Genomic DNA, 23,598 nt, shown 5'->3' on the forward strand with positions numbered 1-23,598 from the left:
AACCTCCCAAAGGTAAATAAATCAGGGATGGCAGCCACACCCGGTCTCAATCATTGGGCCATTCCAAAATTGGATTACCTTCCCATGTATACTCCCCTTTCCTGCCATCTCATGTCCAAGTAAAATGTCATCAACTATAAATTACCAGTGATAGGCTCTCACCACTGAATCAGAGATCTGTGTAGGCCACTGAGGGAAGGACTCTTGCAAGACGGTTATTTGAAAAGAAGTATAGATTATACACAGAGTGGGGTCAGACACATTGTACTTCTACAGACAAAATCATTAAGCAGAAACACAGCAGGATTTGTTTAATAATAAAGTGGTTTGTTGGGGTTTAGGATTTTATTATTTCTTTTTAGAAAAATGAGAAAATTTACAAGATGCAAAGGTCTTACACAATACATTATCACCAATGTTTGTTCTCTTTACACCTTAACCCGGGCCCTGGCTTAGCCAGTGTTGGGAAGAACATGGACAGCGTGAATGCAGTTGAGACCCATCATGGACACACGTGAGGGGAGGACTCGGTGACAAATGATGTTGGGCCAACCTGTTTCAAAAGCAAGCCAAGAAATCACAGGAACCAGCAGTCTTTGCATGGGGGGAGCATGGGTGTATGCCCTGCTGCCATGTGCATGGGGTGCAGGCCCCTGCACTGCCAGCACCCACTTTTGCTATTAGACCACAGCAATAACAGAAAACGGTATCATTCCTTTGGTGGTGTTGTTTTGTTCTGCTTTGTTTTGCAGGGCTATTCGGGGTCCCAGTTTCTTATTTCTGTCTTCCTTTTCATGATTCAGTTCCAAATTCTTAAAGCAGTGTAGGTACTCAGCATCTTTCATGAATTTTTCAGGATCCAGTTCTGCCCAATGATAATGCACTACAAAGAACAAAGATAAGACACATTACAGGAGAAGGTCCCAAAATATGCCTTCAAATCTTATTTTAAAAATATAACCAAGCCTAAAGAAACAGCTAAAGATACCCTTTCAGTTCAGACAGTGACAACAGCATGACTGTATTTCACTTTACTATGAACAATCTGCCATGTTGTCATGTATAAATCCAACACCTTCTCACCCAAGTCTCCAATTTATTAGAACCTCATTCTTAGAGCTCAAAGAGACACTAGATATCTGGGAATTAACTCACTTCTTAATGGCCTTTGGATCAAAGAGAAATGAGAAAATATTTTAAAGTGAATGTAAATGAAAAGGTAACATATCACCATCTGTGATATGCACCTAAGGCAGTATGTAGAGGGAAATTCATAGCATTCAAAGCTTATATTAGGAAAAAAAAGCTATCACATCAATAATCTGAGTTTCCACATTAAGAAACTAAAAGAATAAAAGCAGAATAAAACCCAAAGCAAGAAGAAGGAAAAAAAAAAAAAAAAAGACTAGAGCAGAAACTAATGAAATTTCAAACAAAAGCAAAAAATAAATGGAAAGACCAATACACTTGATAAACCTCTTGCCGGATTTACCAAGAAAAAAGAAGACGTAAGTTATGAATATCAGGAATCAAAGAGGCAACATCAGTATGTTTTATAGACATTAAAAGGATAAAAAAGGATATGTCACAAACAACTTTATTCCCACAAATTAGACAACACAGAAGAAATGGACAAATTCCTTGAAAAAAGATATAAAAGTCTCATTTCCAAATCCTTTCAATCAAGAGGGAGGCAGAGGGGAACTTAAATAAAGCATAGGAACAGGGAATAAACTAAACACTTGCTTTTGAGGTATTTTTAATATTGCTCAAAGGATGGTAGGTTCTTCAGTATAAAATCTCCAAGTGTCTCAAGTTTCCCTCTGTAATTCTGAGGCTACAAGAAAAACCAGCTAGTCTTGCCAAGATTTGTGAGGCAGGCAATTGACATCCAAGGATTTAACTAACCCCCAAACTTAATACAGCAGTTTCTATTCCCTCAGATCTAAATTCTAATTGGGTGAACTTCAGCAAAAGCAAAAGATTCTGATAATAGTAGGCTGCAAAGTGATACCACATCTGTGAATATGCTTCTGGATGCACCCAGCACGGGTCGCATTTTTAGAAAAGGGTTGTATTATGAGCAGATGTCTCAACAGAATTAACAGCCTTCCATTCCTGCACCCAGCTTGATATGGAGGTCCATGGGCCCACACTAGAAAGGCTAATTATAACTACAGCTATGTTCTCCAGTCCTATACGGATCCACACAAGGGACTGAAATTTTCCCCAAGGCCTACCCTCATGCTCTAAAACCCACCAGTCACAGTCCTGTACTGCTTCTTAAGAGAGATCTCAAAGACCACAAAGCGATAGGGATTCTACAACATAATTCCTGGGGACCATATTACTTCCATTTTTAAGTCAGGAAAAGCAATCCATATGCTCCTATATTTTAATCATGATGTTAACCCAAATCTAGGCACCTGGGCTGTATTAATGCCTCTTTCCTCATCTGCAATATTAATAACTAAGATCCTGAAACTGGATCTCACATTGACCTTTGGGGAACTTCATTTTCTTGGTGCAGATTAAAACCTTTGTTTTTGAACTTAAAATGAGCTTTGGGATCCTGCTGTAATATATTATTCTTTTATATTTACTTCAAATAAATATTCTACATGTTTCAAAGCTTTGAGATAATAAATTGATGCTTCCAATGTTTGATGTGCAGATAGAAATGATAAGGTTTGCTGAAGAAGAATAAATGACCTGGAAAATGTTCACAATATTCCATTAGATGATAAAAGCAGTGACATTATATACACAGTCTGTCTTTAACTATGTAAAATTAGAGAAAGAGATATAGAATTATCTGATTAGAGAAAATGTTACAAAAGCATTATGTTAATGATTATCCTCGATGAAATGGCAGGTGACTTTTATTTTCTTTGAACATTTTGGCATTTTAAACAAATTTCTGTGATGAATGAGCATTAATTCTGTAATACAAAATAGCTGTCAAAAGAAATTTTATGAGAAAGACAATTTAGAAATTCCAATTCCCTACCAGAGAATTACAGAACTAGAAGGGACCCTGAGAGTTTTCATCCCAGGAGTTCTCAGAGTTTACAGTAAACCACTCAGGCCTAGGGACTTCATAAAGCACTTAACCTGAAGAATTTAAACTAAGAATTCCTTCAGAATTAACTGTTCTAATACTGGGATATGCAGTAGGCACACCTCATCATAATATGTAACAGTAATAACATGAGTATATGCAAACAATGAATCATGGAACACTACATCAAAAACTAATGATGTAATGTATGGTGATTAACATAATAATAAAAAAAAAAGAAAAAGAAAAATAACATGAGTGATGAGCTCCCAAACTGCATGCAAGAGCCTTGTGGCAAACAGTAAACACTTCCACCTGAAAGCCACTGCCTCACCATAATACATGGATTGGTCAAATAAATGCTGCTTTTTATTTCCAACCTCACTTGTAACAAACGTTCCTTCTCATTTTCTTAAACATAACCGTGGAAAAACCTAGGGGCCAGGATGCTGGCTGTCAGGTGGGTGTGGCTGGAGATCATAACACTCACACGGCCTAAAGCAGGAAAGGCGAGAGGGAGCTATCTGTGAGGTCCACCTGCCAGGTCACAAGCACTGAGCAGAAGTCACGTGCAAGCAGACAAACACAGGATACTGCACAAAAGGGTGTCGAAATTTAGAAACCCTGGAGGAAGGGTAATGTGGCTTCCTGTGAGGGCTATTGAAAGGATGGCATCTACTTCCAAGTGTCTTTTTCTGATGTCCCTGCGAGTCAGGTGAGCCATCTCAGGATGGACATGACATGCAGCCTGGACGCACCTGACAGGCAGCAGTAAGTGCCCGAGATAACAAAGCACCACAATTTCATAGCCTTATGGAAAGAAGTTTCTGGAGTGGTTCCCTTTTATTGCCTGCAAATATCAGGGGCAGGAGGGAATAGTCCAGCACCAGAAGAAAGGAATAACTCAACAGCCTGTTTGAGTCTCTCAAAGATGCTGACTTCCAGCTGATCTGCTTCTGGCTTCAGGCCATTCGAGCAACCACAAGATGTAAGTGCTTGAGTTAAGATACACAGACCACAGACCTGCTCTCCAAACCACTGTCAAAAGAACCCAGCTTTTATGTATTTATTTCAGGCCACAGCTAGGAATCTAATCTGAATTCACTTACTTAGAAAGAAAGGCTGTTCTATGAGAAAACATGAGTGTCTGAGAAGTCCACGTTATCAGAGAAGGATTCTCCCTGACTTAGCATTTGTAGAGATTCCAGTGAACTGAACTGTCAAGTGAAGACTCTATGCCTTTACACAAGGGCAGATGGGCCTGACTTGGTGATGAGAACATGGGGACAGTGATTCAACTTCCTGATTAAGACAGAAAATTTTAGACACCTGGGTGGCTCAGTCGGTTAAGCATCTGAGTCTTGATTTCAGCTCAGGTCTCGATCTCAGGATTGTGAATTCAAGCCCCAACGTGGAGCCTACTTAAAAAGAGAAGAGAATGAGAGAAGAGAAAAGAGGGAGGGAGGGAGGGAAGGCAGGAAAGAAGGGAGGGAGGGAGGGAGGAAAGAGACAGGAAAGCTTGGTGTGGTGTGCTAAAGAAAGAAACTCCAACAGCAATTAATTTTTATTTTTGGCTTAACTTCTACGCTATCTATTGCTCACGTATATTTGTACGTATTTAATCAAGCCAGTCTTACAGAACTGAACTTTTTTTGTCCAACTGAACTTTCTGCAATGACAGGCTTCTTCTGTGTCAGCACCATCCAATATGACAACTACTAGCCAAATGTGGCTACTGTGACTACGGAAATGAATTTTAAATTTTGTTTAATTTTAATTAATTTATGCTTAAATATCCACACACAGGTAGCACCTACTGTATTAAATGGCATACTTCTAGGTTATCTGTAAGCTTAGCTCAATGCTTCAGCAATAAGGAGAATCACTAACTATGGCCAGCTTCTTGCCAATTTATTTTCTAATAAATGAAACTGAGGTAGAAGCCTAGGTGCTTGGAAATCCAACCCTACTGCTGGCAAAGTAACATAATGTACCTACTCTGTATCAGCCTCCTGTATAATAACAAAACCCAGAACATTAAGGTTTGGGAACAGTAACCTCCTCCAGGTTAGAAGAGAGAATGGGGCAGAAAATAATTTTTGAAGAAATACTGCTTAAAATTTCCCAAATGTATCAAAAGACAAACATTTACAGGTTCAAGAAGCCCAGAAGACCCAAAGCAGTCATGAGAGTGAAACTCAAGATGTGATACAGATGTTGGAATTATCAGACAAGGGAAAATAAATGTGATTAATATGTTAAGGGCTCTACTGGGTAAAGGAGACAATATGTAAGAACAGATGGGTAATACAGCAGAGAGATGGAAACTCCAAGAAAGAATCAAAAGGAAATGCTAGAAATAAAAAACACCGTAACAGAAAGTAAGAATGCCTTTGATGGGCTCATCAGTAGACTGAACACAGCCAAAGAATCAGTGGGCTTGAAAACTGGTTATTACAAACTTCCAAACTGAAATGCAAAGAGAGAAAAGAATGGGGGGGAAAAGGGATGTGGGGCAATTGCAAAAGGTGTAACGTACACATAATTGGAATACCAGGAAGAGAGAGACAACAGAGCAGAAGTATTTGAAGTAGTAACAATGGCCAAGAATGTTCCAAACTGCAAAAAAACAAAATCTTGAAAGAAGCTGAAGGGGAGGGGAGGACAGGCGGAAGGGGTAAGAATGGGGGACAGCTGTGAACCCACCTTACCCACAGCGGAACAAGTATGAAAACTGCAAAGGGCTTCTCAGAAGAAACTATGCAAGCAAGAAGAGAGTGCAATAAAATATTTAAACTACTGAAAGAAAAAAACCACCAACCCAAAATTCTGTGCCACTGAAATTATCCTCCAAAAGTGCAGGAAAAAGACTTCCTTAGATCTGCATTTCAAGAAACATTAAGAGAAGTTTTTCAGGCAGAAGAAACATGATATAGGTCAGAAACTTGGATTTGCGGGGTGCCTGGGTGGCTCAGTCTGTTAAGCGTCCAACTCTTGATCTCAGCTCAGGTCTTGATCTCAGGGTCATGAGTTCAAACCCCACATTGGGCTCTGTGCTCAGCAGGGAGTCTGCTTGAGAATTCTCTCTCTCCCTCTGCCCCTCCTCCCACTTGCTCGCAAGCTCTCTCTCTGAAAAAAATAAATAAATCTTTTTTTAAGATGTGTATTGCAACATCTAGGGCAACCACTAAAAAAATTTTAAGTTTAAAAAAATAAAAACAGCACCTCAGAGGCATAGTTTTATACATGAAGCACCAGCACCTGAACTGGGAATGAATGTTGACATAGGGAAGCAAAATGAAAGCTGTGGAAATGAAAGAGATTCTATTTTCTACAGGGGAAAAAAACAAAAAACAAAACAAAAAGCCAGTGAAAACATGACTATCCTTGAATACACACACATAACTGCTCTAGCTCATTAGGAAGAAATGTGCTCAGCCAGATACATCTTATTATTCAGACAAAGGTCAAGTTGAAAAAGCAAACAGATGGCAGCTTCCAAAACACTTTCCTTGCTTGGTTTCAAGTGTGTTGACATTTGAGGACAGAAATGTGGGGTGCTGCTCAGGAGCATACTCCTCTCACACCCTAATGATGGCAGCGAAGTAAATACTCAAATGAGGCCATACTTGACCTTGCAATCAAAGGCAGAGAGCACACGGTCCTCGTGAGAGGCTGCCATGCGCCTTTGGCTATGGCCAGAAAGGGAGGAAAAGGAAGTTGCAGCCTCATAGGAAACCTTGAACCCTCCTAGCAAGGTGAGTGAGCCTGAAGGAATGAGACCAAGTACAAAAACAGAAGTGCATTTTAGCACTTCCATGTCCAGATGATAAAATAAGAAACATCTGCAATGTGATAGAGAAATGTCAGCACCCTGGGAGTGTCCTCTGAAGGTTTCTGACTCACTTTCAAAGAAAACTATGCCCAAGCTCATGCAGTCTCTCACTCCATTTTCTTTTGCCTTTTCTTTCTCTCTCATGCCTTGGAAACTCAAAGCTGCTCCCTTAGGTCCTGTGAGGCTCCCTAGGGCTGTTTCTGTTGGTAAAGAAAAGCAAATGAAAACTGCAGCTCCCCTCACTGAGGCCGGGGCGGGGCTGCTGCTTTTCTGCGCAGCACAGTCAATGCCAAGGTCACCTTCTGTCACTACCGATTTCAGCTCTTAGAGATATCTGAATATTTGGTGGTGATTTCGTGGGTCTACTGGGATGACAAATTTCAGCAGATGGGACAACAAAAGCCCATGGGCAACAAAAAACCCAAAAACATAATTGGAGGACCAGCTGTCATTTACTCCTGGCCTCCTTTAGGGTCTTCAAATCTGAGAACATGTCTATAATTCCAGAGGTGGGGGGGAATCCAGCTCCTCCCTGGCCCTTGGCTGGCTGCGGCAGTGGGCTCTCAGAGGACCCCTCACATCTGTCCATGCCGGGATGTCAGCACCAGCCACCGGGCCTCCACTGCCATCTCTGGTTAGAATTCCAACTGTACACCCACCTTCAACTGCCAATAAGTAAATGGTTTGCCTCACGCACTCAGTCAAAAAGCCAGACAGTGCTCCATAAATATGCAAAGAAAATGTGGCTTCTGCATTTTCATGGGCCCATCCAAATGTCCTCACGGGACTCCATCCTGCTGAGTAGCAGCAGGGGCAACCTTGAACCCCTAGTAATTCTGCTCACCTGGGTGTCAGAACATCTGAGTCCTCAAATGGTCTCTGTGCCTGGGTGGCTGGTGTGATTCCGCACCTGGTGCTGAGCCCCCGGGACACCACTGAGCAGCACTTGATAGCTCAGGGGCCAGAGCCCCTGCCCCTGCCTGACCTGACCTCATTCCTGCCCTCACTAGCACTACAGACCCCTCACACCCCACCCTGGGAGCCACATGGAGATGGTGGTTGAGACCTGCAGGGTCTGAGAGCAGCAGTGCTATCAAGAGCTGAGGTCATGACCCTCCTGGCTCTCTTAGACTCTGAGCCAGGCTCACCTCACTCCTTCCACCGGGACCCACGGTCAGCCCAACGGACCCCCAACACACCTCTCTTCGACACCCCTCATGGGGCAGGTGAGACCCTACTGACTCCTGCTGCATCTTGTTGCCTAACCATGTCTTGCTGCCCCTTCTACTCAGCTGCAGCAGCCTCGCAGAGACCTACAGCCGTCCTACACAGCAGTCTCCTGCCCGGACTCCCACCAGGGACCACAGCACAGGCCCCCAGGCCTCCACCTTTCCTATCAACCTAACCAGCGCCCGAGGACTCTAGCCTGGAGCCACAACACGACGTGTGGCCTTGGGCTTCTCCACTGTCTGTCCCTCTTCTGTCTCCCACTGCCTCTCTTAAGCTGAAGCTTTCCTTCACCTTCCCTCCTGCCGGACAGGGGATCCTCTCTACATCATTCCTGCTCATTCACCTTCTCCTCATCTCCCCACCACAGGGCCATAATGATGACAGGGCCGCAATGCCCTTGATTTACAGGGAAAAGGAAAAACACATCTATTGTTTTCAAAACACTGTGCCCTTGAGTTTGCTTCCCCCACTACTGTGTCCCTTCTCTGGCTAGTTTTTGTTTGTTTGTTTTTTTGACTCTTGAACAACATGGAAGTTAGGGACACCAACCCCTACACAGGTGAAAAATCCATAGAACCTCTGACTCCCCAAAAACTTAACTACTAATAGCTTACTGCTGACCAAAGCCTTATTGCTGACATAAACCACACATTTTCTGTATGCCACACATATTATGTACTGTGTTCTTACAATAAAGTAAGCAAGAGAAAAGACAATGTTATTAAGAAAATCATGAGGAGAAAACACATGCACAGTCCTGTCCTGTATCTATCGGCACCAGACGCTTTCATCTGTTCACAAGATGAACTGTCTGTCCTACAGGACACAAAACACTGTCACTGTACACGTTATCCACATCACTAACTGCAGACACCAAAAATGAAAAGAGAGTGTGAAAAATAAATTCATATTTATTTACAGGTGTAATACTAAGTGCGTTGAGAACGAAGAGGCAGCGGTAGGATTGCTTTATGGGAGCCTAGCCCATAGGCTAATGAATGAATCGTTATACAATGTTTCTGGCATACGGTATCACAGTCGTATTCATAATACAGTACTCTAAATACTGTTAATGTTGTTTTAAGAACCACTTACCTGTGATGATAGGCCAGTGTGCACTTTGTCCAGTTATAAGACAGAGAGGCACACTGTATGGTAATTCTTTGAAGGCAAGGTTATAAGACAGTAAGAGAACAAACGTGTCATCAATTTCATATTAGTATCGCTCACCTTCCGCTCTCTGCTTCCACATGCGTCTTGCACATGATGAATACGTGGGCAATGATGACGATGACACACATCAGTCCTTGCTGCACGGCTGCCAGGTTTTCACACGAGGACACACACATACACAACCCATCAGTTTACTAACTGTACAGCACGATGATTATTTACTATACAGTAAGTAGAAGTGGATCATCCCTAAGGTCTCCATCCTCGCAGTCCTCACGAAGAGCAGGCGGCGGAGGAAGAAGAGAGGCTGGTCTTGCTGTCCCGGGGTGGCGGAGCAGAGGGGGTGCAGGAGGTGGAAGGGGAGGCAGGAGAGGAACGCACACTCGGTGTAACCATGGAAACACCAAATCTCATCATTTCTGACATTTTTGCTTCTTCTTTTCTCTAAAAATATTTCTATATGGCACCAATCCTTCCTCTATCTTTGCTTTAGTTTCAGTGTCCATCTCATAAAAGAAGCCGAAAGCAGTCAGGAATGCCTGGAACCCTTCTGCCAGACTAACACAGTTTGTTTTCTGCCACTGCTGCTTCTAGGTCTTCCTCCCCATTGCCTGACACTCATCTCCCTCAAGGCGTCTTCTGGTAATTCCTCTGTGGTGCCCATTAGCTCTTGAATTTCTCCAAGATCCATATCATGAAACCCTTCACCCCCTCAACTCACCTTTTTTTTTTTTTTAAACCATATCCACAATCTTTTTCATGATTCCCATGACTGGCTCTGTTGTACATGCTGTGAAGTCATGCACAACATCTGGACACAGTTTTCTCCAGCAGGGATTTATTGTTTCAGGCTTGATGGCTTTCACAGCATTTTCTATAATAACAGTGGCATCTTCAATGGAGTAATCCTTCCAGACCTTCTTGATGTTCTATTGGGGTTCTCTTCCAGAGCACACACAATGCTTTCCATACAGTCCCGTGTGTGATGAGCCTTCAAGGTCCTCATGATCCCCTGATCTAGAGCCTGAATTAGAGACCAGGTGTTTGGAGACCACAGGGCCACTTTTGACACCTTCAGTGTTGAACTCATGGGGTTCTGTAGCCAGGGGCATTGACCAACATCAAAAAGACTTTAAAAGGCAGATCCCTTCCTGGCAAGGTACTCCCTGACTTCAGGAACAAAGCATCAACGGAACCAATCCAGCAAAAGGGTTCTCACGGTCCAGGCCTTCTTGTTATGTAACCAAAAAGATAGCAGCTGGTGTTCATCTTTTCCTTTCAAGGCTAGGGGTTCGCAGCTTTATAGATAAGGGTAATCCTGATCATAAACCCAACTGCATTTGCACAAAACAGCAGTTAGCCTCTCCCTTCCTGCCTTAAATCCTGATACCTGCTTCTCTTACTAATAAATGTCCTCTGGGACATTTTCTTCCAGAATAGGGTACTTTGTCTGCATTAAAAACCTGTTCAGACAGATATCCTTTTTCCTCAGTGATCTTCTCAATGGTGTTTGGGAACTTGTCTGCTACCTCTTGGTCAGCAAAAGCTGCTTCTCCTGTTACCTTGGTATTTGTAAAGCCAAACCTCTTTCTAAAATTATCAAACCATCCTTTGCTGGCATTCAATACTCTAGTTTTAGATCCTTCACCTTCCTTTTGCTTTAAGTCGTCGCATAACGATTTCACCTTTTCTTTTCTCAAATCATCTTTGCGTCTACCGGTATGCCTTTCTTATAGCAATCCTGCACCCACATAAAAGCTGCATTTCCAATATGAGATAAAAGGGTATTTTGCAAAAAGTGCAAGGCTTCTGTGCCTGCTGGCATAGCTGCAGCAACAGCTTCATGAACTTCCTTTTCTTACAGTACTCCTTACGCTGGATTCATTGATCCTGAGATGGTGTGCCCTGCAGCTTCAGACCTTAATCTATGGTACACATCAAGCAATTCCGCTTTTTCTTGTGGCGTCATGATTTTTCTCTGCTTCTTGGGAGCAATCCCAGCATCACTAGTGGCACTTCGATGGGTCCCACAGTGTTACTCAAGGGTTAGGATACTGCACTAAACTTGATGAAAAATATGCAAGAACTGTGAGAGGTCACTTTTTACTACGATCTGCAATTTACTGCAGAGACAAACTGCTCACGGGGAGATGATAAGCGTCACACATTTGAAGCGAGTGCTCACAACACCTGAGCTCACCGCACTAGCAACAGGAGGTGGCTAGGAAATTATTATGGTAGTATATAGCATGTGTTATAGTTAATTTTATGCAGTTACCACTTAATACTGCATCTTCACACTTGTTTACATTTCTCTCCACTGTAAATGGTGTCACATATGGTCTGTTAAGTATTTGTGTGTGTAAGTTTTGATAAATTTTAACTTTTTATAATAGATTTATGTGTATTTTATGGTAGTAACTGATACAACAGACTAGTACCTACATATATTTTATGCATTCATGACATGCTTAACTTTTTCTTAAATTTTTTTTATATTTCTAGGCTACAGGGTTGTCTGTGGACTTTTTCAAATTGTTGCAAATCTCCAAAAAAATTTTTAATACATATACTGAAAAAATCCATGATAAGAGGATCCATAGAATTCAAACCCATGTTGTTTCAAGGGTCAACCGTAGCATGATTTACCCCAAGTTCTTTCTATACTATCCAATCTGTAATACCTTGAGAATAAACATGATTACAGGTTTTTAATTTTTCCACCGATTTTAGAAAAGCAAAAAATAAATACCTACAAGTCTATGAGAAATTTTGCCTCTTAAGCTTTGGGAGATGTTGGAAAGAAATGCCCACTTTCACCTCTTCCCCATTTTACTGTGTGCTGTTTTCTATTGTGAACATGTCCTCCAGGATGTTCTTTGACCTGCTGTTTCTAGTGTCTCTTCCTCTATGCATGGGGCTTTCGAGTGTTTTTCTTGCCTACAGAAATGGCAAAATCATTCCCAAGCTGCCCACTGGCCACAGGATACTAATGTCCAGGACACCTTTCTACCGGAATTATTCTAATCTAACTAACTAGACTAATTTACTGGAATTATTCTGAGGCCAAAATTTAACACAAGTAGAAAGTTATGTTTTGCACTGATATAAAAAGTAGAATTCTGGGATGCCTGGGTGGCTCAGTCGGTTAAGCGTCTGCCTTCAGCTCAGGTCATGATCCCAGGGTCCTGGGATCAAGTCCCGCATCGGGCTCCCTGCTTGGCGGGAAGCCTGCTTCTCCCGCTCCCACTCCCCCTGCTCGTGTTCCCTTTCTCACTGTGTCTCTCTCTGTCAAATAAATAAATAAAATCTTTAAAAAAAAAAAAAAAGTAGAATTCAGTACCCCTCAATAAATAAAACAAAGATTCAAAGTAATGTAACAGAAACAGTTACATCAAAAATCAAAACATTAAATTTCTAAAATACATTAGCAAGTAGATAACATAGTCAAGAAAGAAATCAACTAGGTGGCATAGGAATTTTTTAAAACCCATTTTGAAAATACAAGGTCCAAGACACATTTGAATTTGTGTGTGTATGTTTACATTGTTAAGCTGGGTTTGGTTACTGGGAGATGAGTGATTATATATTTATTCCTTATCTATTCATTGAGTTCATCATGGGAGTCTGAAAATCCAATTTTTTAAAATTTATTGTAAAGTCCCAAGACTCACTGGGGAAGAAGCTATTATTTATATAATCTTAAAACTAAAGGGAAAACACATGGTGCCGTGTCAGAGTAGGGCCAAGAGAGCAAAACACCGTGCAGGCTGGGCAGCTGCCCTTGGTCCAAGGAGGAGAAATAGAAAATGTCGGGTCTGGATTTTGCTTCTGAACCAAGGAACCACCCACTATAATGACTGTCACTCCCTGGCCATCAGATTGGCCAGTCCTTCATCCTTGGTCCAGGGGGCAGGAGTGAGTGCCAGGGCGGTCTCTCTAACAGGATCCCCAGGGGGCAGGGGAGGCTTAAGAAGAAGCACCACAGACACATGGGGAGACTTGCCCCTCCCGCCCCAGCCTGCTAGGACGGTCACCCAGCATTATGGCTTTACCTGCCTACCTTTCACAACATCACTGGTGAAGGGAGGAGGTTTAGTCTTTTAGTTAATGAAGAAAAACCAAGGAAGCAAAAATGACACAACTTATTGTCACACAGAAATTGGGAGGATGAAAATAAAAACTCTGAGTTTCTGAGTTATTGCTGGACTAACTTAACGAGCATACTTGTAAAACAAACTTCAAGAGCCTCTCTGTGCTTCACCCCTCAGACTGAAAGTTTCTGTTCAGACTATAAGTCAGAAGCACCAGCAGTATTTGTGATGACAAAACTGACCACTGGTATGAGCAAATCATCACAAAGTTCTGAAGGGGTGGGAATGGAAGTTTTATGTGATCTAAAGGCCACAAATTACACATGTAAATGTTACTGTGTATTCGTGAATATTTAACATTATTTAGACACCACACAGCACTTTTCAGAAGACTCTCCCTAACTGACACCAACTGTTCCAGTTCATGAATAAAAACCCATGTCTTGAGGTCCAGACCAAGAAAAGGGGGTGGGGGAGGCTTGTGATTGTGACGAATGAGGCTGAGTGTGAAAAAAACCTCCCTCTGATTCCTGCTTCACTTTCACGTGAGTGTGAGAAAAATCAGCCAAGACCAGTGACCACGGCTCTGTCATCCCCCATAGTTACAGGGAAGGAAACAGGGTGATTAGGGGAAGTCAAGGGGACATGACAGGATTGATTATCCAGTGCTTCCTTCCCCGTAAAACTATTAGTGAGTCCACAACGCAATCTTTCTGAGCTCTTTGGTCTGTCTGTGTTTGTAAACCAGCTCCACTGCACCCAAGTATCACTGCGGACTCTGTAACACTGCTCAGTGTCTGGCAGTGTGCATCCTAAAGGTCATTTCACAGATGGACTTCCCTTTCAGAAGGGAAAGAGAAGGCAGAAAACCATCTTATGAATGTTCTCCTCTATTGCCAATCAACACCTGTACGCTGACTTGGTTTGAAACCACAGACTATATATAAGCTGAAGGCTCCGAGATGGATGGCCAGACCTCGCTCCTCTCTTGATTTCTGCTACCCCCTCCCAACTGGCCTATTGGTTCTAGCCTCACTCCCCTCGGGTGCTAGCGTGATCTCCTTAAACTCTGGAGCTGATTATGTCACTTGTACATTCAAACCGTTTCAGAGGTTTCCCGCCATCCCAGAATGAAATCCAAATTTCCCAGTTGCACGCCAGACCCTTATGACCCAGAACTCTCCTACTTCTTTAATTTTACAGAAGTTCCCCAGACAACCCCACCCCAAATTGTACCTAGCGCTTCAGCCATTCTTCTCCACCTCTGTTCCAAAACTCTGTCCTTGTCCCACACCCAACAGTGTTTGCATCTACTCTTCTCCTGGCTTAGGCAGCTCCCACCCTCACCCCTCATCTGCCCATTTCCATATGTCCTCTGAGGTCTGGTTCTGGGATCCTCCCCTCCAAGGAGCCTCCCCGACTTCCCTCCCACCGCCTCACATTCCCACCACCTCCGCAATAAACCACACTGCTGTCTAATTAGTTCTATGCTTCTCCCTGAACTTGTGAACTCTGACAAGTAAGAGGCTCTCCAAAATGTGCTCGCTGGGGGAATGAACTCGAGCAAAGGCAAGGAGGTGGACTTAAGACACATTCCTGGGTGTGGAAGTGACGAGAATGAAGCCCAATTTTAGGAAAGGGACACTGGGAGTGCAGTAGGTGCCAGGCAGGATGAACTGAAGGATGGAAGAACAGGAGACGGGCAGCTCTGACAGGAGCAGGCTGCAGGTGACCACGCTCCCGCTGGAGCTGCTGAGAGCAGGAGTGGAGAGGAGGGAGCAGGGGTGAGACTCCCAGTCTGGATCGCACATCTGCGAACACTCTGGAAACGCTCCCAGTAGCAGCAGTTGTCGGCCAACACAGGCAAGTGAGGAAGGAGAACACCCCAGGCCCACGGATTCCCCGCCCGCACCTCCATTCTTCTCTCCACCCGGGAAGGCGGCAGATCCCAGGAAGCCATGGGTGAATGCCCACAAGATGAATTCTGCCTCAAAAGCCATTCTGTTCTCCATTTGTTACCATTTGCTCAAAATGTGAGAAGACGGAGCTATGCAGGGAGGGGAGGCTCCTACCTGAGTTCCATCCCTAAGTCTACGGCTCCCGCTCGGAAGACACGTCGCCTTCCGCCCCACTGCTGGCACTGCGGTCTTCTTTTCGGGGGGCATTTCTCTCTTTGCTTGACTCAGAAGGCCCCTTGGCTCTGGTCTTTTCTTTCCTCTGCTGCTGTTTTTCAAGCTTTGACAGCTGATTATAAAAAGTAAAAAGACTTGTTTTACAAACGTAAACATGTGCCTGTATATCCAAAACACCGATTACTTCACACACAGCAACCACTGAACACGCTTCTGTCTGATAACCCGGTGTGCCTCAGGGTTTCAGATGTGCCAAATGGGCTGCAAAATGTCTGTCAGTCAGGCACCCGAATTGTTAACACACATTAGTCACATGTGGGACCTCTCCGGACTTTCCCCACCCGTAACTCATCTTGCCATGTGCTTTTTAAAAATGGTCAACAGGCTTCATTGACGACTGAGAAGAGCCCAAAAGTGAGAAAGCTTCTATTCTGTTATTTTTTTTTCCTCTGACATCTCTAAAGCTTTTTTTAACCACGTTGTCTTCCCACTTGCCATTTTCTAAAGAGTGATCAACACACTCCTCTCTTTGCTGAAGGTAAGAGAGAAGGCTCTGAAGAAAGGACGTTAAGCAATTTTAGACATCGTCTCAGTTCTGTTTGTTGAGACTGAAAGTACCCACAGCCAAAACCCTAAGTGCTCCTAGTAGGCCGCATGGTGGCTACACAGGGATGCTGGCCCTGGGAGCCTTCTCAGACCTCCTCTGGGCCAGCTGGGGGACATGCCTCTGGCATCTGACTCCAGAGGAACCTGGGTCCACTTCTCCCCTGGATATTCTCCCCAACTTGTTCAAGGAAACCACAGACTAGACAGTCGAAAGAAACAGATCATCTGACACTCTGAGCAACAGCAAGGACACTCCAGAAAGGCCTGCTGAGAAACTTGTCAGAGCACACTGGCTAAGTCTGGGCCCACAGGATTTTCTTAGACCAAAAAAGCCATCTGTAACGAGAGACAGCAACACCCAGTTTCATCTGCCTCCCAGATCAGGACTGCAAACATTTTATAGTTCACATGGAAAAGAGGGAAACTTAATGAAGAGCTGGCTTCTCCCTGTCAGTCACTGTCCCATATCCAAGCACACAAAGAAAACACTATAACTAACCTGCCATGTCATCTCTTGATTATAGACAGACTTTGAACTAAATCTTTAGATAGATCAACAATCAGCAGCTCTCAATTTGGTCCAGAAAACCAAATTTATTAATGGTTGACTTATAATATTATCTTTCCCACTCCCCATTTACCTGAAAAGCTGTAGTAAACAATGAGGTTAGTGAACATGCTAATTAGACTTTGTGAATGAAGACATCACTTCACCTTTGACCCATCAACTCTCCTCCCAAATAACTCCCCTGGACAAATTCCCATTCGTGTGCATAGGAAAGGCTCACAGGAATGAGCACGGCACTATTATTTGTATCAGCAAACACCCAGAAACAACCTAAATGTCCACTGACAGAAGGATAGATAAATGTAATGTGGTATATAGTCAAATAAAGCAATACTGTAAAGCAGATCTACATATATCAAAATAGATCATGTTATGCAAACCAAATTAAGTTTCAAAAGGCTATATGCAGCAGGATTCCATTTACACAAAACAACACTATACACTGATAACGGGCTTATGCTGATATGGTATGACTAGGAGAATACAAACCAACTTCAGTACAGTAGTTAAGTTTGAGGAGACACAGAAGAGAATGGGATCATAGTGGAATGAATATATATGGGCTTCCACCATACTGTCAACTTTTACTTTCATAAAAACATAACCAGATATAGAACAGGGCTGCTGACCAGTGCCAGTATGTGAACTGCTTGCTACTGGCACTTGAACCACTAACAATAAAATGCTTGCACCAGGATGTAAACCAACACATAGCTTCCTTCATCAACAAACTCTTATGAAAATAGCAACTACTGAACTGTGTGCTTGGTGGCATTTTTCTCTGTACTATTCTGCCACAGATAAGAAAGGAATTTCTTGCATCTAAGACGACAGCCTTCCATCCTCATTCCCCATTTGGTGTTAAAATGCTCCTTTTCTTCATGAAATGAGGAGGATAGTAGATGGGGGTCCTTCTGTCTTGCTCTTTTTTTTTTTCAAAAATAATCTTGGGTTGCACAATGTGAATGTACTTAACATTACTGAACTGCACACTTAAAAATAGCTAGGATTGGTAAATTTCATCTGTATTTTACTACAATTTAAAAAAAACTTTTTATTGAGCTATATATAATCATCATATATTATAGGAGTTTCAGGTGTACACATAAATGATTTGATATTTGTATATATTGCAAACTGATCACCCGTAAGTCTAGCTAACAGCCATCACTAAAGAAATCTGTTAATGATCTTAGAAAACAGAGTTGGCACTCCATGCTGGACAGCCCCCCCATTTCTTTTTTATTTTTTATATTCCTAGTTCATGAAATCCAAACATCTGGAAATCAATGTTCTGCAGTGAACTGTATAAGCCACCTTCGGCTGCCAGCAGCTTACATTTACATCAGTGTCTGTGTCTGTGTTTACGTGTGTATCTACAGACAAGTTACACACACACACACACACACATAAAATCATGAACATGTTCCAAGTTAGGCACTAAGAAAGCATGATCTTTATTTTAAAAAGAAACCCTCTCCAGGGGCGCCTGGGTGGCTCAGTTGGTTAAGCGGCTGCCTTCGGCTCAGGTCATGATCCTGGAGTCCCTGGATCGAGTCCCGCATCGGGCTCCCTGCTCAGCGGGGAGTCTGCTTTGCCCTCTGTGTTCTTTCTCTCTCATTCTCTCTCTCTCAAATAAATAAAATCTTTAAAAAAAAAGAAAGAAAGAAACCCTCTCCATTTTGTGTCCCCTCTTTAGAGGTAAATATAGAAAATGTGAGTACCACCACTGACTTAGCCAAACCAAGCCTCCCCCCCGCTGCTAAGATTCAATCTCATGCGAAGGCCTGTTTGTCAACCGACCTGTTCTTTACTTTCTACTCTTAAATGCTGGTGAGAAGCCAGACTCTGGGAGGGTGACAGGGAATAATTCCCAATTAAAGCAGGCTTCTCAGAGGTTTCTCCGGTGCCCACAGTGCCCATCTGATTCTGCACTGACTCGGAGGTGCCACCAACAGAGTGTGAAACTGTGGAAACATCAATTTGACCTTTCACCCCAACCCTGTCCCCTCCCACCACGGACCACACTTGTAAAGCATATGTGATAATTATTGAAGTGACAGGCATAGCCTGAGTTCCTGTGAACAATGTAATGCTGATTCTCTTACGTTATTTATCTTAATACAACCCCAACCACATATGGTTCCATGCCTCTAAGTTCTCTGTGAGAACACTGTGAACTAACCTAATAAATTTAAGCCTTTTCTCAGAAAACTTGGAATCCAAGGCAGCCAAAACTTGGAATTTACATCTCAAGGCAAGAAAGCAGTTGGATTTTTTCTTTTTAAAGGAAACAAATGAGAAAGAAAGAAAAAGAAGAAAAGAAAACGGTAATGCATATGGAATCATGTAGGATGTCAACAGCTTTCAAATTAACAGGGAGACGCATGTCAAGGAGAATGTAAACCACTACAGTCCTGTGAACACATGATCTACAAACACTGAAATGGAGTACTTTTCGTTTGTTCTTTGTTTTTTAATTAACTGATGAGGATGTCCACAATGCAAAGGAAACACTGTCCGAGCCGTACAGGCTCTAGTATCACAGGAAGAAATCCAACCTTCCAAAGGCAGCTCTGGGCACCCAGACGCGGCCAGGGGCCAGTAACCGTTTTATGGCCAGCCTGTACCTCTCGTGGTGGATCCTGGAAAGTTCTGAAGGGGCTAAGGCAGGGGGGATGGGAATACCTAGACCCCCAAACTCCCCAACTCATGATTAAATCCAGAGCAAATAAAGGATTTTCCTTGTCATAAAGAGGTCCATGTTCAAACAGCATAATGTAAGAATAAACCAGATGCACATGCGTACTACTGCACGGATTGCAAACCTAAACGCCTTAAAGGGCAAGACGGGTAGCAAACTGAGGGAAGTAACAAAGTACCAGACAACAGGGCACGGTAGGGACCGCAACCACACTGGAGAGGACAAGTCCCACCTAAGGACAGTCACGTTTCTTCTTCAACATCTGACAGATGTCCTGTCAATGGAACAGATATGGGCCCCCTGTTGGGGCCTTCCACTTTGCACTCCCCCCCGACCCCCTTGTGATCCCGCTGGCTCTGAACAAGCCAGTGACAGCTGTATCATCATCAGCGTCCCACAGAGAAACCACTGCCAGCTGCCGGCACCACAGGTATAGTCATCTTCCCAGCTTCTCCCTCCCTCTCCGCTTCCGAAGTGGCCCTGTCTGGCCCTGCTATCACATTCGCGTGCGATGGAAATCACAGCCGACAGGACCTGAGGGGGTACAGGGGCTACAGAGCAAGGTTTCCCTCCCTGATAAACACAGGTTTATCAGCCAGCCTTGTTCCCAGCTAATTAAGGCTGAGTTATTGTTGTGTTGGAGCCTTCCGACTTCCTTAACCATCGAGGCAGAAATGTACAGGCAGCTTGCTGCTAAACCACCAAGGAGCCGGACCCGTGTCGGAACCAGTTTCTCTTTAATTTGGCAAACAGAGATGGCCTCGAGGTCCCTGCGTATCTTCTAGCAATGAAGACGAGGGCAAAGAAGGATCACAGCCTGGCCTGCTGTATACTACAGGCAGAGTGGCAGGGGTTGCCAGTACCCCCAGCTTCCTCTGCTTTAAAATGGGGATTACAGGGGTGCCTGGGTGGCTCAGTTGGTTAAGTGTCCAACTCTTAATCTCTGCTCAGGTCACGATCTCAGGGTTGTGAGATTGAGCCCCACATCAGGATCTGCACTGAGCATGGAGTCTGATTAAGATGGTCTCTCTCCCTCTCCCGGCACCATTCACACTCCTCTCTCTCTCTCCCTCTCTCAAAAAAAAAAAAAAAGGGGGATTATAATATTACCCTTCATACATGCCAAATGCTTAGAACAGGGCCTGGCTCGTAGTAAGTGGAGATCACCAACTATATACCTGGTAGACAGTCAGCAATGGGTCAGCTGGGCTTGCCTCTGTATCCCTGGCTCCTAGAACAGGGCATGACTTATAGCTGGGGCTCAATATACATCTTAAATGAAGTTCATCAATTAAGCAAAAGAGAGTGTGTGGTTCCCTGAAAACAATGTGGAGTTTGGTGTCTACAGGCCTAGAGTTTGGTCCTATGCCAGCCACTTGCATGCTGTGAAACTGTATGCAAGTTACATGACCTATTGAACATCCACGTTCTCATTTAGTTCAGCAGGTATTTTCTGAGATATTTTGCTTTTAGCTCCAAGAGCTATAAACCTACCTGAGTATGGCTTAAACAGGAAGGAGCTGGAGGACCTCCCTTCCAGGACAGTGGATTCCTCCAGCTCAGCCCTGCCACACTCCCCAGAGGCCTCTGGGTACCTCCAGACATCCCCTCCTCATTCTGAGAGCCACCATTCCAAAACTCCCCAAAGCAACAAGGGCCTAGAGTTAGCATTCTAATGTCCCCAGCACTTGTCCTCAGGAAAAGACCCTGTGTGGCCTGTCAACAGCAGTTGGAGAGGCAGACCAGGGTGAGAGAGGAGTCTGGCCCCAGGCCCATCCACTGGCACAAGGCTGACACAGTGCGGGGAACAGTTCAGCTACCAGCATCAAGAGAATGCAGGCAGGACAGGGACACTCAAGGCCCAGCCACAGAGCAGGGGGACCAAAGCAAGCAGTCAGCACCAGAGCATCGAGCGTCACAGTAAGGAACAGAGTGGCCAGGGTGTGGTGGGTCTTAAGAGGGGAGGTCGGGAAGAAACTGGCAGACATAGGTCAGGGAGGGCCAATGGAAGCCAGGGCTGAGGGTGGGGTGGGAGTCAATGTCCTGTAGGAGGGCCGAGAAGGCATGCGAATTGCAGAGACCAGCATCATCCTGTGTATTTATTCTTCACGGCCAGACACATGGAGGCGGAGAGCACGGGCAGCGCAGACCGCCTGAGCAGAAAAGGACGGGCAGATGACAGAAGACAAGGAGAGGCTGCACAGCAAGAGGCCAAGGTGAAGGCGGGTGCACCACCAGCAGCAACTGAAGTGTCACCATCTGGGAATGGCAGGTGAGTTGACGCATTGCTGGTGGTAACTACAGCCAGAGACTTGGGGGATAGACCAGATGGGGCAAAGCAGCACAGCAGGCGGGGGTGCTGGTGGTGTGGGGGAGCCCCAGGAACACATTTTCCCGAGCTCCCCATTAATTCAGACAACCACGGTAACGTGACTGGTACAGGGTGGCGCACACTGAACACTGCATGAGTGAGTGCACTGAAGAGCAAGTGGGCCCTGTTCTGTTTGAAGAGGGACAGCCTCAGAGGGAAGGGAGTCTTGAACTGTTGTCACGTCAGTTGTGTGCCTGCACAGCTCTTTACCAGCTCTCGGGGGAGGCAACCACATGGGACCCACCCAGCCGAGTGACGCCGAGTGTCAGCCCTACGCGTGAGTCCTGGCTTCCAGGGTGGGCACAGCTGTCTCATAGGCAGACAGCAGCTCCTGGGCAGCCCATTCAATCCTCCACGCCTCTGTCTGTCCTTCTGTAAATGCTACCCCATTCCCTGCCCGGTCTGCCAGCCCAGGGCCCAAGTGGGGACAGAGTGCGGCATGGGCATGGGCGCTGGTGCGGGGAGAGCACCAAACAAACAGGGCATCGTTCTTACCTGCCCCATCCTTTCACCCACAAAACAGCACTTCAGAGGGCTCCTCGAAGGCTGATCACTGCACCCTGTGCAATGCTCCAGTGTGACAATGACATCAAACACCCCGTGAGTCACTTCAGCCTTTGGTGGACACTAATGAGCTGCCAGGAGCACCCTGATGAAAGAGCTTGAGCGCTGGGCACTGTGTGTACGGTCAGACTCCAAGCTCCCCTGGACTCCGCCCACTCCAGGAAAAGCTCAGGCGGGGTGGAAGGCTGTAAGCAGAGCTGGCAGAGCTGACCCATGTCTACCGCTGCTGTCCCTTCTGCCTGCCTCTGGGTGCAGGTCTGAAGGGGCCCTAGAAAACGGACTTCTTTGCCAGTCATTTCAGAGCAAAACAGGTGCCCAGGAATTCCTGATGGAAGGATCAGTCTTAGAGTGAGATGGTGTCTTAAACTTGCTTCCAACGCTGTCTGGGGGAATGATGGCAAAAAACTACAGCTTCTTGTCGATGTCCTCATAAGTTCCCATACGTCTCCTGAAAACCATTTCAAGGTCTTTCTCTTTTCCTTTTTTTTTTTTTTCATTTTTTTAAGATTATTTACTTATTTACCCCCTAAGGTCAGGAACGTGGCAGGGATGTCCACTAACACCACTGCTACTCAACATAGTATTAGAAGTCCTAGCCACAGCAATCAGACAACAAAAATAAATCAAAGGCATCCAAATCGGCAAAGAAGAAGTCAAACTCTCACTCTTTGCAAATGACATGATACTTTATGTGGAAAACCCCAAAGACTCCACCCCAAAACTTCTAGAACTCATACAGAAATTCAGTAAAGTGGCAGGATATAAAATCAATGCACAGAAGTCAGTGGCATTCCTATACACCAACAACAAGACAGAAGAAAGAGAATTTAAGGAGTCGATCCCATTTACAATTGCACCCAAAACCATAAGATACCTAGGAATAAATCTAACCAAAGAGGCAAAGGATCTGTACTCAGAAAACTATAAAATACTCATGAAAGAAATTGAGGAAGACACAAAGATATGGAAAAACATTCCATGCTCATGGATTGGAAGAACCAATATTATGAAGATGTCAATGCTCCCTAGAACAATCTACACATTCAATGCAATCCCCATCAAAATACCATCCACTTTTTTCAAAGAAATGGAACAAATAATCCTAAAATTTCTATGGAACCAGAAAAGACCCCGAAGAGCCAGAGGAATGTTGAAAAAGAAAAGCAAAGCTGGTGGCATCACAATTCCGGACTTCCAGCTCTATTAGAAAGCTGTCATCATCAAGACAGTATGGTACTGGCACAAAAACAGACACACAGA

The 23,598-nt window shown here is 44.3% G+C and overlaps 1 protein-coding gene across 2 annotated transcripts in view; it reads right to left on the reverse strand.

Moving 5' to 3' along the window:
• Positions 1–314: 314 nt before the first annotated feature.
• Positions 315–23,598, reverse strand: part of DTD1 (D-aminoacyl-tRNA deacylase 1) — a 179,540-nt gene continuing 156,256 nt past the window's right edge. The window contains exons 5-6 of one of the 2 annotated variants that reach the window (XM_021700676.1): positions 15,466–15,637; positions 315–883 (exon numbers count right to left, since the gene is read on the reverse strand). In XM_021700676.1, coding sequence (XP_021556351.1) covers positions 15,485–15,637 — 153 coding nt within the window. In that variant the 3' untranslated portion in view covers positions 315–883; positions 15,466–15,484. The remainder of the gene's footprint in view (positions 884–15,465; positions 15,638–23,598) is intronic. The other variant, XM_021700677.2, reaches the window with a different exon arrangement.

The sequence above is a fragment of the Neomonachus schauinslandi genome, chromosome 10, assembly GCF_002201575.2.
Source record: "Neomonachus schauinslandi chromosome 10, ASM220157v2, whole genome shotgun sequence".
In the NCBI taxonomy this organism is placed as follows: domain Eukaryota; kingdom Metazoa; phylum Chordata; class Mammalia; order Carnivora; family Phocidae; genus Neomonachus; species Neomonachus schauinslandi.